Below are 15,270 nucleotides of genomic sequence, written 5' to 3'. Positions count from 1 at the left end.
GGAAAGTCGTGTGTTGCAGGGTGCTGATCATGTGCACCAGTTTTCCTGCACATGTCTGAGTTTACAGGATCTAGCCTGATTGCTGTGATGGTTTGGGCAGGAAAACAAATCAGCACACACTTTCTGAATGCTTGGAAGGTGTTTGGTGTTATGGGAAAGAAAAAAGACTGTATGTAGCACTAAGTGCTATGGTCTGGATGACACGGTGGTGATTGGTCAAAGGTTGGACTCAATCTCAGTGGTGTTTTCCAGCCTAATTGACTCTGTGATAAGCTGTTTAATGCTGCTGTTCTTGGGGCTGGGAGCTTTCTCTATACACTGGACTGTGCTTTCCATTAAAGAATGTTTTTGGGTTTTTTTTAACCCTGGTCCCTCCTGGCTGTAACATCATTGAGTGACTTTGTCCAAGGACAAAAGATCCCCACGAGCCCTGAAAGCGCTGCAGTCTGCTTTCCCTTCAACCCCTTTCTTAATTTTCAAAGGAATTACCCCCCACCCCACCCCAAACCAACAACCTGAAGCTAAGTGCTGTTCTAGTAGGACACATAAAGGAATCTGAAGGTAATCAGTCCAAAAATGTTTCAGATCCTGCTTGGGTGGGGGGGAGCAGGAGGCTGCCCTCATCCAGGAGCTGGGGGAAGGGCAGAGCTGTGCTCTGTGGATGCTCCTGCTTGCAGCAGTGCTGTCATGGACAGGCTGCAGTATGGCCAGAGCACGGCTGCACTGCTGTGTTTGGGAGAGCATGGGATAGAAAATGGGAGCCTACAACTTGGGAATGCAGCTTTATCCAGCCTGTCTCTGGAGCTGGCTGCAGTGAAGGCATGTTTTGTGCCTGGGCAGGCTCCCTGTTCAAATGGCATGTCTTAAAGATGTTGTAGCCGTCGGAGAGCGCGAGCCTTTGGTTCATGCATGAGATGGCGCGTGCAGGATTCTGCCTGGAGGAGGGAGCGGGTTCTGAAGGAAATCTGTCAATTTGTTTCGAGTGAGAAGATGTATTTTTTTCAGCTCCTGAGAGTGCTGTTGAGTTGTTTTTCAAGCTGCACTCCATTCTGCAGGCATTGTATATTTTAAGCAGAGTGAAAGTGTTGGATTGAATCTCAGTAAATAAGTGTTTTCCAAAGTAACTAACTGCTTTGTTTCTACATAGCCAGTCTAGACTTTTGGTTTGATTGGAGTGAGGAATATTTCAGGAATAAATTTTCTGCTGAAATAGCAGTTACAACTGTAGGAAACCTGTTTCCCATGCATGACTGACTTAGTGATGCAGTAGAGTGGTGATGTGAGCAGAAGGGGGTTGTATGCATGTGAAATATCCTCTATAATACCACCAAGCAAGTAACATTATCCTCCACAGAGCTTTCCACCTGAGGCTCGGGGTGAAAAACATGCAGCTCTTTTTCTCTTGATAGGTCTCCTGTGGTATTGCAGGTATCTGTGTCAGAAGACAGTGAGGTGTGCTGCTCAGTTAGTAAAAAAGTCTCTCAAAGATGTGTTGTTTATCCTGCTTTGCTGCTGAGCCTAGCCAATACAAAAATGAGCACACTTCAGAGATCTGTCCTTTTCCTCTCTCCTTGAACATGCATTCTGCAGCTGCAGTGTGTGTTGTTTGATGGCAAATAAAATGTCATGTTGCAGTTAATATACTCGGGGAATGGGAGCTTAGATTGCTGTAGAAACCTGAGGTGAAGTTCCTGACCTGAGTTACCTTTCTCATTTAGTGTTGCCTGCTCCAGTTTTGTTGACACCTTTCCAGGACAGCTGAGGTTTAGATGATTTTCTCTGCATTCCTCCTGGGAAGGTGGGGCTCTCACCCATTTCTCCCTACATGCTGGATATTCACTGAGTGTTTACATACACCTGCAGCTGTGACTTGACATTATCCTGTTTCTTCTGCTGTAGAGATGACTGAAGAGGAACAATTTGCACTGGCCCTGAAAATGAGTGAGCAAGAGGCTAGACAAGTGAACTGTCAGGAAGAGGAAGAGGAGGAGCTCTTGAGGAAGGCCATTGCTGAGAGCCTTAGTGTAAGTGCACTTCTGTGAAGAGGCTCACCAGGGTTCTTTAGCAACATTGCTGTCTGTGCTTGCTTTACCATGCTGCAAAATAAAGTTTTGCTGGGGAACGTAGATATTCCCAGCACAAACTGGAGTGACAGCAACTGCAGAGTAGTTGCTTTGTACTGTTCCTAGTGAGAGGAACATGAAGTTTAACCCCAGCTGTCCCTGTTTTGGGGTACTGAGTTCTGATTTGGGATAGGGGGATCTGCAGTCCATGGGATGGCTGCCAGTGTGCTGGGGGAGCCCTAGGTTGTGCTGTGCTGATAGAGAACACATCTGTAGGAGAGTGAGCCTTTTGTTTTTCAGAGCTGTCAGCCCTCAGACTCATCGACTGCATCTCCTCATCTGTCAGTGGAAGCACTAGATTCACAGGGCCAAAGCCAGCCTGCTGAGAAAGAAGGCTCTGAGCTCCTGGGAGGCCTGGCATTCTGCCCTGACACCCCTCCCTCTGACTGCAGCTCCCACTCACAGAGCTCCAGAGCTGATGGGAATGGACAGATGGATGTCGCCCGGAGCCCCTTGGTAGTGTTGAGGAGGTTGAGCCAGGAAATCGTTGAAAGCTCACTAGTATCCAGCATAATCGTGTCTCCGGGGAAGGGCCAGCCTGTGACAAGGTCAAGTGAAAAGTCTTCCTCACCAGCAAAAAGTGATTCGAGTAACATGTTACCCAGCACTCTGGGAGAGGACTTCATGTCTTTGAGTCCCACCTTTGGCAAGGTGGCTTCAGGAACCTCCTGGCGACTGACACCTCGGAGACTGTTCAACAGCCCCTCCAGCTCTTCTGAAGCAGCAGGCCACGAACCAAAAGAGCAGCTCCTACCCTGCACTGGCCATTCTGCAGGAGAAGCTGGTGCTGGGAGCTCAGCCACTCCACTCTGGAAGAGCAGGACCACAGAACAGTGTGACAGCCCCAGGAGGAGTGGTGGAGGAGCAGGTACCAAACACAGCTCACAGCCTGGGCACACCGCCAAGGTCTCTGTTTCCACAGAGCAAGCAGAGCAGAATGAGGGGTCTGGCAGTACCCCAGATCTTTGCATGCTGACTGTGGAGGAGAAGCAGAAACAGGAGGAGGCAAAAAACACAGTGCACTATTACTGGGGCATCCCCTTCTGCCCCAAAGGGGTGGACCCCAACCAGTACACCAAAGTCATCTTGTGTCAGCTGGAGGTTTACCAGAAGAGCCTGAAGCAGGCTCAGAGGCAGCTGTTGCATAAGAAGGAGTTTGGTAACCCGGTTGTGCCCAGTCCTTCCTTGAGCCAAAATGAGCTTGGGAAAGGAGAAGCGATAAGCAGGGAGAATGGGACTGCTGATGGTACAGAAGATGGAGACACAGAGGGACAAGAGTCTGAAAACATCACCTGGCTCCACCCTTCAAAGAGGAGGGAGGCAGAGAGTCCAGGGCACAGCATGGAAGAAGAGAAGAACTCCACTTCTGATGATGAACCGACCACCAGCTACTGCCAGGTAAGAGCTTTGTCACTGAGCAGAGGTTGAGCAGCCATGCCCTTCTGTCCTTTTTATGGTTCAGTCCCTTCTGCAAAGCAGGCACTGCTATTTAATGCCCCTCTTAAATTTAGGGACTTCCTCCCCCAGCCACACAGGTTATTGTGGAAAGGAGAGAAGTGTACAGGCTGACATGCAGCTCTCACAAGACAAGGGCCATTGAGCAGCCTGGCAGTCATCATTAATGCTCTAGAGAGCGACACATCCAACTGATCCTTCTCAGAAGGGTGCAGCCTGGCAGTGTGCCAAGGCAGAGGACACAGAGGTGATGCTGACCACCACCAGCTCTGGTTTATAAACCTGTGGCTGTGTGGGGAGCTCTTGGTTTCTTTTTGCAGACGGAGATGTGGGTTTGTCCTTGCAGCGCAGCCTTTCCTGTTTGCTCCTCCATGCTTATCTGCATCCATAAGTGCTTCACTTTTGGAAGTGCTCTTCTCCCTCGTGGCTGGGAGAGGCTCTGTGTGGTCACAGGCATCTTCTGCCTGCCCTGGTGATCTGTCACCGCGGTGGTGCTCCCTGTCCTTGTCCTGGTGTTGGGCACCTTCTCTCGGGTGTGTTAGACACTAGGTGTCAGCCTCTGTCTCTGTCAGGGCTCTCCTGCTGGAGCGGAAGGCAGCTTTCTGTCACTGCTAAGTTTAAACAGATTGCTAGTCAGATGAAGTATTTATTACTGCTGTATTTTAGGTTTGTGTCAGCCTTTTCCAACCCTCATTTTTCATAATGACTTCACTCCCGGATCATTGTATAACTTTATCTTCTCTATGACTGAAGCCTTGGCTCTGTTGTTCCTGTTTTCAAGTGTATTTGATCATTTACCCTGGTGTTAGAAAGATACTTAACTTGTTTTGTGATATTTATATTCTGTCTTGTAATATTGAACACTTAGGAAAAACGTCCTGTCTGCATTTTCTGGTTGCAGAAAAAGAGCAGAGCAGCCTGTGCTGAAATGTGACTTTTCATGACAGTGCTTTGGCTTGGGTTTAGCAGATGGAGATTTAAACAAGCCTTAGAGGTGATCTGCAGAGGAAAGGAACTGACTTGTGCCCTTTTTCATTTCCTTAGGATGGATACAAAAGACCTGAGAGGTTCTTAAAGCAAACTGCACTTTTTTTCTGTAGCTTTTCCTCTGGAAATGAAGGTGTCATTATGCTGGAAGATTGGGGTGACTAGAGGTCTTTGGATGTGTACTCTAAAGCCCTTGGGAAGCTACAGTAGCTGGGAAGGGCATGAACTTTTAATCAGTACTGAAAATTGTGTGGTATTTTTTAAAATATTATCTGTTTAATGCTAATACCTAATTAATTCTTGGGGAGAAAGAGGTTTTAGTGGTGCTGAGTGGTAACTTGTAACCTACTCCTCTTGACCATGGGAGCTGTCTGAGAGCCATAGCCAAGAGATGTAGTCTTTCTGATATTTTCAAGGTGAAAAAATAAAGGAGGGGGAGCAGACTTTACAATTTCAACCCTAGCCCAAAATTTGCCAGTCTTTTATTTACACGAGAGAAAATATTTTCTAAATGCCTTTTCATCTGCTTTATCACACCCAGCATGAGAGGCAGCTCCTTTCTCTCGCCTCTCTGTGCAGTCGCACACTGAGGCCAGAGCAGGTGATTTACTTGCAAAATCAATATGTTTGATGTTTGCTTGTGCCTTGTCTCCATTTTTTTTTCTCTCTATCAAATACAATTCCACTGGTAGTGACAAAGGAGGGGCCCAGAGCTGTCGTGTCTCCACCTTGCTGCATCTCTCAGAGACCCTTTGCTGCCTGTGCTGCCCTGGGGCTCTCCCAGTGCCACCAGGGCTGCTCTGCTGGTAGGGCTGGTGGGAGATCTTGGGCTGTGCTGAGTGTAGAAACCATCCTTGAGGACTCAAAACTGTCCTTGAAAAAGGACATGGCCTCATGCCACGTGTGAAATGAAAGTGCAAATGATGTGCTTGAAGGAGGCTGCCTGTACTCCTGCCCTGAAACCTTCACCTGGAACGGGCACAGACCTTCCACCCTGGCAGCAGTCAACTGCTGCCACTGCCTCCCACAGCCAGGGGTTGTTTGCACGGAGCAAATCCTGGCTGTCAGGAGATCTCACAGCCTGTGAACCTGCACTAACAAACTTCAGTGCTAATAGAATCAATTTTTTCAGAGTCTTTCAGATAAGGTTAGGGAACTCTTGGTGTTTAAAAGATTCAGAGGGAAAAGATCCAATTCTGGAGATTTAGAGTCTGGTGACCTGAATTAGTGCCATATTTTATAACAGATGTACAAGGAAAAACAGAAACATGGATGAGTGTTCATGACCAGGGCAGAGGCGTTGTTAAGAAATGCACAATTCGGGACAAAGACAAATAAAAATAAAAGAGGAGGTGTTGTATTTTATGTTAATGATGAGCCAGGCTGTAAAGAAAGTGTAGATAAAATGGGATATTTGGGGGTTGGAGTCATGTTAGGGAAATTTGACAGGAGAGGCCTTGATTTGGAACTTGCTGGGGAAGTACATCCAGGGGTGGAGCTGATCGAAGTTGAAACCTTTGGTAGAAATCAAGCTCACAGCATTTGATAGACTCAAGGAAGGGGGAGGGAAACTCCTTGAGTTTCTTTGAGACCTAGCATGAGAAATTGTAGGCCTGACTGCAAGGACTGCTAATAAACCGTTGTAATTCCACCTGATTAGAGGATGGCAAGTGTAGCATGTACACTGCAGAAGAAGAAAGGGATCTGGGTAATGACTGGCATGTTAGCCTGACCTCAGCAGTGCATGAGGCTTTTGAACAAATTTTAAAGGAAAGAATAAGTGGAGTCGTAGAGCTAAATGAAAAACGGGATAAAATGCACACAGATTTTCCAGCTGTAGATTGTGCAGGTTAATCTGTTCCCCTCCTTAGATGGGACAGCTGATTTCCCAGGCAAGAAAAATGCAACAGATTTTATCTCTAGGAAATTTCAGAAAAGTGCTTCTCATGGTCAGGCATCAGCTGTACCAGTTGATCAGGTCATTCTGGCTCAGGAAAATAAATTTTAAAGTGGAGTAGGTGAGGGCTGCTAGGGTACCTGGAGGAGTGTAGGGGACACTAAAAACTTTGGGTTGTTTCAAGCTCAGCACAGGTGGAGGTGGAGAAAAGCTGTGGTTGCTGCTTACAAATACATTGAGGTAGATGCTGAGAACAGGCAGAGGAAGATGATGGGCAATGCTGGGAGGAGTGAATGGGCATGGACTGTCCAGGAACATGTCTAGGCAGCAAGGTAACAAAAAGTACTGCCAGGTTTTATTGCAGGGAGGACCTTGCCAAAAGCAGGGATGGAGAGAAAAAGCTGACTCGTTCCGGATGGATACTGAGCCTTTTTCAGATAAAAATACATAGCAGACTGGCTGCAGTGTCATGGACAGAACCCAATGACCCAGCAGACCCCAGTCAGCTGTGCACATTGTTTTATATAACCCCAGAATTTCCCTTTCCAGCCCTCCCAGGTACTGCCTGCAGAGGATGTGCCTGAAGATGGGGAACCCATGCAAATTGCACAGAGGTGAGTAGGGTGTACAGAGTGTGGGGTTCACAGGTTCTCTCTAGTGATATGGGCTCTTCCACTCTCCCTGGGGTATTTTGGGGTGCGGTCCCCCCACAGCTTGATGGAAAGGCTGGCTGCAGTCCCTGCTGTTAATTATCCCTGGAAGTAGATGGCTTTGGAGCAGGAAGGGAGAGGAGGGGCACAGCTGAGGAGAAGGGATCAGTTGCTGTTGTTACTTTATAAGATGTGCAAGGTGCATTATTGTACAAGTTGAAGGATTTGCTCCTTGCCCTCTGAAGCTCCTGTGACGTGGTGCAGTAAAGCCATGGGGAGCTGGAGGTGAGTTACAGCCATGCCATCACTTGTCTGTCGGGGAAGGCGCACAGGCAGCACGGGGAAGGGTTTACTGGATTTCTGTGTGTATTTTTATGTTCTTGCCTTGCTGCTGAAGAGGAAAGCAGGGAGGAGGAAGCCAGACGGCACTGCCTATCAGCCAAAGATAGAGTGCAGTGCTCCAGAAAAGCCACTTCAGCAGATGACAGGTGTGGGGCAAGTCAACATGATTTTCTTCAGATTTAAGCCTACTCCTCTTTTCCTTTTTTTCCCCCCTCTCCTTCCTGTGGGATGCAATTCTGCATCAAAGGCTATGGAGAAGAAGGACAAATGGGAGAGGATTCAGGGAGCAAGTTACAAGAAAGGCCAGATAATGTCATGTTTTTAATTTGTTGGGTTTTATAATTTAAACCTGCTTTGGAACAAAACTGCCAACTTTCCTCTGATCTAACAGCATTTGGCCTGAGCAGTTAATATCAATATGCAGACTATGAAAATCCCTCTTGCTTGCACCTTTCTAACAAGCTTAAAACCTGCCTTGGGGAGCAGGAGGAACCTGCAGCTGCTGCCGAGGCTGATGAGCCTGTGACAGCTGAGCTCTGAGCTTGCATGGAAGGCAGCGAGGTGTGTGCTCTGCAGAGCTGGCCTCCTGCCTGCTCAGGGCCTGAGAGCCCAGGGTGGGGAGGACAGGAAAGGACAGGGACCTCTTTTCTTTGGTAGAGCTGGTGGGGTTAGTCTGGGACACTCCCCAAGCTGCCCAGGAGCTCCTGGCTGCCTGCTTTGAGGTGGGATGCACCTGGATGTTTTGCCCCCTCCTCGAGCAGCTGGAGCATCAGCAAGGCAAGAAATGGCTGCAGTCTTTGCAGTTTTGTGCACATTAAGTGTTGCCATCTGGCTCCTGGTAATTTGCCAGCACAGGCCTCTCTTGGGTATGGCTCAGGCACCCCAACTGGCTGGCCTCAGCAGCACTTAATAGGAAAACATGGCTCTGAGCTGTCTGGAGGGAGTGGAGCAGTTCAGGAAGTGCCAGTCCTGTGAAGAAATTGCTTTGCTTTCTGTGGGCTGCTCTCCCCGCTTGTTCCACGCTTTGTACAGAGCATGGAAGATTGGGGTTTTAATAAATGATTATAGGCTTTGTTACCAGGAGATAGTTGGTGTAGCAAGAAATGTGGTTTGACTTCAAATTGATTAGCCCATTTTATAAATGTCATAGCAAGTTGTTTTGTGTGAGTTCTTTTGAAGAGAGCCCTGATGTTAGACACAGAGTAAAACACGCTCAGCCTGGATTCATAACAAATGCTTTGAGATGCTTTATTTAGAGAGAAAAGCCACTTGTGATTTCCTATCAGAATTTTGTTATTTATCATAAATCAGCAGTGGCTGTTCTCTCTTCTCTAAGGCCTGTGGTTGAGCTTAATAAATCTTGTGTTTGTCAGTGCGGGGATTCATGTTTTTAAAGTGTGTTCTTGCATACTTGATCAGACTAATCAGAGAGCCACGCAAGGCGCAGAGTGTGTCAGCATGGGTGCCAGACTTACTCAGCAATGCCTGTCTGTGTCAGAAAGACACTGTGCAGTGAGGTGGGAGAAAAAAAAAAGGATTGTGCAGTGAGGTGGGAGAAAAAAAATAAAAAAGGAGGAATCCAAAGGTCAAAATGAGAGGAGCAGTGCTGGGTGCTGCTCCAAGGAACCACCACACTAATGCTGTAAGGACTTTGCAGCGGAAAATGCCTTGTGTCACATCCATGCTGCTTCTGGCAGCACAGGGATCAGGGAGAAAATGAGCAGTGTGAGGAGGGAGAGGATAATGTGGGATAAAGCAGGTCTGTGTTTCCTCTGTGAGGATTTCCTTCCCCAGCCAGAAAGAGGCACAGTGCTGGTACCTGCACAACTCCCACATCTTCTCCCACAGAGAGTCCCACAATTGTGAGCAGGTATTTTTGCTCCCTTGAGAAGAGATAATGACCCTTTCTGCCTTTCTAGAAGAAAAAAAATGTTCCCTTTGGGGCTTTTGCTTAGGATGGCATTTTAGACCCATATTTTGCTGTTATCCTGGTCATTTCTGGCTGTCAGATATTGACCACTTGGAAATTATGGCATCATCTGCTGTTCTGAACTGTGTGAGAATGGCAGGTGTGGCCCTCACTCCTACTGGGTTGGAGATTCATGTTATATTTATATTTTGAACAGCATCTCCACAATGACCCCACTTGGCAGTAAAAGGAACCCAGATACTGCCACAGAAAACTCTGCTGAAGAAGAGATCTCTGTTTGCCCAGGTAAGAGGCACTTGAGACTGTTATGAATTTCGTACCAAAAGTTACACGCTTAGGAAATGCAGAGAAAAGAGAATTTTCAAGTTATTTCAACAAAATGAGATTTTTTTCCCCTCTCCATTTTTCAAGGCTAAAATTATTCAGGTAATTTAGTTTGAGCTCCTAGTTTTGGACCCATTTCCTCTAAGGCAGTTCTGTGACAGGGATTGCTGGAGACTTGCTGAAGAGACACCTGGATGTGCATTGGGCATGGAGGGATCACTCAAAACAAAGTGTCTCTGCAATGCAATCAAATTTTCAGATTTTTCAGTGTCAAGATAATGTGCAAAGCATGACAGCTGAAATATTTTTTGTCTTAGATTAATTAAACATGTTTGGGACTAAGGAGTTTTTCTTCCTTGGTCTCTCCTACCATGTTTGAGATTTTCTGGTCCAGGGTTTTAAGGGAGAAAAATAATGAAGAGGCTGCTCCTGTTCATGAGCAGCTGTAGCAGGATAGGTCAGGGTGGTGCTTGGAGGCATATTTTGTTGCTAACAAAGATGTGGAGATCTAAAGAAGGTGTGACTGTGAGACAGAGCATGGAATGGGAGCTCTGCTTGTCTTGATGTGAAAGCAGCTCTATTCTTGCTTTGTCTCCATCCCAGCAAGTGTCCCACACACTTTCCCTGTGTCTAATCTCACTCCCCATGAAGCTGCACAGCTGCAGTGCCTTTATCCTCACACTACCATGCTGTGACTTTAACCCCTCATCTGGCTGTGTTGTTGCACTTTGTCTGATAACATTTGTGGCAAGTCTAAAGAATGTCTTGAAACTGTGAAAACTCTTAAAAAGCGTTAAGGACTAAGCTACATCAACAAGTGAGGAGATAGTTGGGGGCTGCAAACCTTTGCTCATGAAGGTGTTTTTCTGCAGAGACTCAGCCAAGCCCACTGGAAGCTATTGAGGAGAGAGAAGAGCTCTGTTCAGGCAGCAGAGGTGCACCTATGCAGGTAAAGGCGCTTGAAATTGAAGGGTCCTGTTTCCAATCCTACCTTTTAGACCTTGGTTCAGCTGAGCTGTGCTGGCATTTCCCTCTGGGTAGCTGGAAGCTTGGGCTTCTGCTGTTTGGATCCTCACAAACAGTTCCCTCTTTGCTTTTCTCTACTGCTTCATATCTCCAGTCCCTTTTGGCTGGGGACTGCATGCAGCTGCTTCTGAAGCCTTTCAGTTCTATAGCTGGAGAGCTGTTATCAATTCCAGCCCGTTCTTTTATATCCCAGTGCTGCTGAGCTGGAGGATGCCATCAGCGTGGGTGGCAGTGCTTTTGCTTGCCCATGCTCAGGGGCACAAGCTGTGATGCTCAGCAATGCAGAGGGACCCAGGAGCTCTGAAGGGAGTCCTAGTAAACCTCAGTCACTTGTGCTGTCACCTGCTTTTCCCTGTTGCAGTGCTCTGAACTCCAGTTTGCTCTCCACAGACTATATCCAAGAGGCTAAGGGGAGAGCTTCACCCAGAGATCAGACTGGTATAAAGATGTGCTTGAAGTGTTGAGGGCTGATGGTGGTTTTCAGGCCAAGCAGAGTGTCCTGAGTCTGGGAATCTTGAGTTTTGTGCAGAAGTAGTTAATAGCAAGTCAGTGACAGGGCCATCCTCTTACCTCTTGCTGCAGATGTTGCTGTGTGCAGCCCCTTTCCCCATGTTGTCACACCTGCACAGCAATTGCTTTGCAGCTGTCACTGTACCAACATCTGACTTCAGTTCCTGCTTCTGATAAAACTCCCTTTGTCTATTAATTTAGAGAGCGATATCAAAGGGGTTGCCAAGTACTCCTCTGGTGCAGGGTACATGAATACAGAATCATACAGCTCTTGACAAGAGGATTCATTTGTGGAAAGCTCATTCTGGGAGTTTGCAGCTTGTACAGCACGTCTGCAGTTCCAATGTCTCATTCTCACAGGCCTCTTAATAAACCATCTTCTCCTCTCGTGTGCCTTTCATTCTGCAGGTATCTCCAAGCACTGCTCTGTCAATTAGGGACTGCAGCAAGGAGAGAGGCAGTCCTGAGCTGGCCACCAAGGCACATTTGTGATCCATTTGGCTGTGGCTAGGGCTGCCCTGTCCCCTTGTGTGTTGCAGAAGGTGCCCTGTGTCTCACACCTCTGCCTGGGTGGCACAAGGTGGTGGGGAGCAAGTTCCTAGGGATTGTTTGACATCATTATGGTTGGCAGCATGTCCCAGACCTCCAGGAAAACAGCAGAAACAGCTACCATGGCATCAGTGGTTTGCAGGAGCCAAGCAGAGAGCACTGGGACTGACTTCTTCCTAGCAGATGCTGAGCCAGGACACAGGAGTCTTGTTGAGCTCAGCCTCTAGCATTGCTCTTGGCTGCAAGTACTATGTCTTGTAGGCAATTTCCTCTGCTAAAAAGCAGAGGCAACTGTCTCTGGCTCTGACAGGGGTGATTGGTTCTGCAGTTGAGGTTTTCCAGACTGTTACAGCAAGGTTTTGTACAAGCAGTCTTTTGTTACAGAATGTTGCATTTCCATTTAAAATTAGTAATTTACCGCTGAATGTAGGCGGGCAGGGTGTGCAGAATTGGTGATCTCCTAAGATTGCTTTAAAAAAGGCAGCTAGAAGGAGCAGTGCCTGCTGCTTTTCCCATCTTATTTTTTATGTGTGTTGTCTGTGTAGCACAGGTTTGATCTGATCATTCATATTTGACACATCTTGTGTTTTATGGCTCATGAGTGTGATGCCCCACAGTGAGGACTTCACAAGATGTAATGACACTGAGATGTGAGAGAGGGGTACGAGTGTTAATGCTGTAAGTGATGTACTTCAGCAGCCTGTGTTTGGCTGGAGGAACTATTGTGGCAACTCCTCTGCAGAAATTCAGGGCAGAGAGCCTCCCTGGGAATGAGGGATGCTCCTGGGGCTCGCCGTTGTAGCCTTTCAGCTGGTGTCGGGGAGAAATGCATTTTGAGAGTCAGAATCTCAGTTTGAGTCCCAGTCCTGCAATTTTTGTCATAGCTCCTCTGAGTCAACAAAGCACCCTCCTTCCCTTTAGGACATAAAAATCAGGATCAGATCCTCATTTGGGAAAGGAAGTAATAAACCGAGTAATACAGCAAAGCGCTCCAGTGGCACGGAGCATCTTGGCTGACCCCAATTACTGCTTCCCTGAAATGATACTGTTGGAGGGAAGCAGACAGCAGTTTTGCTGCACACTGTCCACATGTCACTGCTTAGCTGTAAGGACAGAAACCTCTCCCATATTATTTTTCTATAGGTTTCTCTACATGGTTAATATTTAAATAGGTTTTCTTAATCATCGCGGGGAGGGGAAGGTTTTTTTCTTAAATGTGGTAAAATCTTACAGCAAGCCTGACTAGGCAGAGATGCAGTTCTGAGTGAGATGGCTGCAGTCTGCTGCATTTGGGAATGTCAGTGGCGTAGGGAGCAGGCTGGCTCTCTGTGGGTTGGTAGTGGAGCACCTTTGCAGCTGTGTGACCAATGCAAAAAGAGAGTGTCCATAAGTGGTAGTGGCACCCTGAGAACGTACACGAGCTGTGACATTCTGCCCTGGCGAAAAGCCTCCGCTAGTAATTTTGTGTGACACAGATTTTTAATGGTATTCCCTCTCTCCTTGATCGGTGTCCCCTCTCATGACTGCTCCAGTCACCTCCTCTATAAAGGAGGAGCTTCAAGTGATCTCTCCAGGGTTCCTAACATCACAGCAGCCTCCTTTCATCCTGGGGGAAGCTGTGTTCCCAGACAATGCTGCCTGTGTAGCATGGATCATGTCCAGAAACTGATGAGCACAAGTCAGGTGTTGAACTCTTGCTTTGCCCCATGAATTTTCCATCAGTTTCGCTTCTGAGATTTCCTGATTAATGGAAGCTTTGCCGTTTTTCCACTTTAGTGCAGGTGATGTTTGCCTTAAACGGTGTGCATGGCTGTGCAGGGAGTTTCACCATGATTCAGAAGGACATGTTGCCTTTGCAAGAAAAATTAGTTATTAGTGCAGTGTAGTTCATTTAGCCACTAGTGTTATTTCTGAGCACTATGTGATGAAGGAAGAGTAAAACTTATCAAGAAAATCTGAGTCTGTGTGAAGGTGAGTAGCTGCCAGACAGCATGGAGCTCTGCACCTAAGCAAAGTAAGAGAAACAGAGCTGTCTGGCTAATTTTTCTTCTTCTTCCTTAGGTTGGTGGGGATGAAGATGCTGGCAGGGCTGTGTCTGAGTGCAGTCCTGCAGCTGCTGCCCATGTGTCATGCCCTCTGTGTGACCACAGCTTCCCAGCTGAGGAGATCGAGGTGCACGCCATGTACTGCGACGGCGCGGCGGGACCTGAGCCTGCTCAGGACGCTCCAGGTCTGCCAAGTGCTGCTTCCACGGGTTTGCTTCTTGTGCTCACCCCCCTTCCCTGTTGTTACTTGGCAGGCAGGTGCTGCAGTCTTGTCTCTCTCAGGATATTTGGAGTATTGGGAGGTTTGTTCACTCTGCCTTATTCCATCTCCATGCTGCCCAGGAGTGTTATTGGAGGCTTTGGTATTTCCAGCACCTCCTGCACAGACATACCATTTCTGATTGACTTCACACAATAATTCACCACATTATCAGCTCCTGAATATTACCTCAGGATCTAGTCCTGGATGCTTCAGGCAGTACTTGTAAGATTTGTCTATTGTGTGCCTTGCTGAGGACCTGCAGAGAATGTGGCAGTGGTAGAAAATGGAAGGCTTGAGCCATGTGGGCAGTCGTCCTTCAGGGCTGTTGAGAGGGGAAGATGTTCTGTACTACTGCAGGAGTGGCCTGTGCTCTGCATGAATTCTGACATTTGTATGTGCAAAAATGGCCTGTTTGGGTGGCAGAGACTGCAGAAAAGTTTCACTAAAATTGCAAAATGATAACTATCAGTCTAGGGGTGTGGATTTTTCTCCTTCATGTGAAGAGTGAGGCATAGAAGCACAGTCAGAATGTCCATATTAATCCTCTTTTTATTCTTTTTCATATCAGTTTTCCATAGCCAACCTTTGTAGAGCTTAAGTGAACAAATACACTGCTTGGTTATCAACATATTCAGTAAGTTATGTTTTAGCTGCTGCTTGAAATGTAAAATCTGTGTTAGCACAATGTCAGGTAATATCAAAGTAGTAGCTTGTAATAAGATTAACTTTTCAGGCTGTGAATATATAATTTTCAGTTACATACTGGCTTGTTAAATGCAGCCTAAATCTATGATGTTTGAGCAATTTGAGCAAATCATAGCTAGTACAAGAACCATAACTTCTACATTCCTCTAGCAGGAGGAAGTTTCACCATGTAATCTTAATGCAGAGTTGATGTAGTTTTAAAATAAAGTTCCTGCTATACTAAATCTTTGGGGATGTGACATGGGTCCTGTCAAGATAACAGGAGCCAGAGTAAATGCAGATACTGGCTGGTGCTTAATTTTGGTGGAAGGTTGTCTCTGCAGGCACAGCCCAGCTACGGCTGCAAAGCATTTGGCTCAGGTAAATCACAAATTATCATAGTTCCTCTCCCATCCTCGAGACTGATAAAGGTATTATTTGTGTTACAAAATAGAGCAGAATTTCTAGTGTGCCTTTTAGCAGGAA

At 47.0% G+C, this 15,270-nt stretch overlaps 1 protein-coding gene across 4 annotated transcripts in view; it reads left to right on the top strand.

Annotated features, from left to right (window-relative positions):
- Positions 1-15,270, top strand: part of UIMC1 (ubiquitin interaction motif containing 1) — a 34,960-nt gene that overhangs the window by 11,305 nt on the left and 8,385 nt on the right. For 3 of the 4 annotated variants that reach the window (XM_031055328.1, XM_014312250.2, XM_031055327.1), the window contains exons 3-8: positions 1,900-2,024; positions 2,364-3,521; positions 7,012-7,076; positions 9,581-9,669; positions 10,581-10,657; positions 13,855-14,023. In XM_031055328.1, coding sequence (XP_030911188.1) covers positions 1,900-2,024; positions 2,364-3,521; positions 7,012-7,076; positions 9,581-9,669; positions 10,581-10,657; positions 13,855-14,023 — 1,683 coding nt within the window. The remainder of the gene's footprint in view (positions 1-1,899; positions 2,025-2,363; positions 3,522-7,011; positions 7,077-9,580; positions 9,670-10,580; positions 10,658-13,854; positions 14,024-15,270) is intronic. The other variant, XM_031055329.1, reaches the window with a different exon arrangement.

Source organism: Geospiza fortis, unplaced genomic scaffold, assembly GCF_000277835.1.
Source record: "Geospiza fortis unplaced genomic scaffold, GeoFor_1.0 scaffold55, whole genome shotgun sequence".
NCBI classification, from domain to species: domain Eukaryota; kingdom Metazoa; phylum Chordata; class Aves; order Passeriformes; family Thraupidae; genus Geospiza; species Geospiza fortis.
This window is presented reverse-complemented; position numbering and strand designations above follow the sequence as displayed.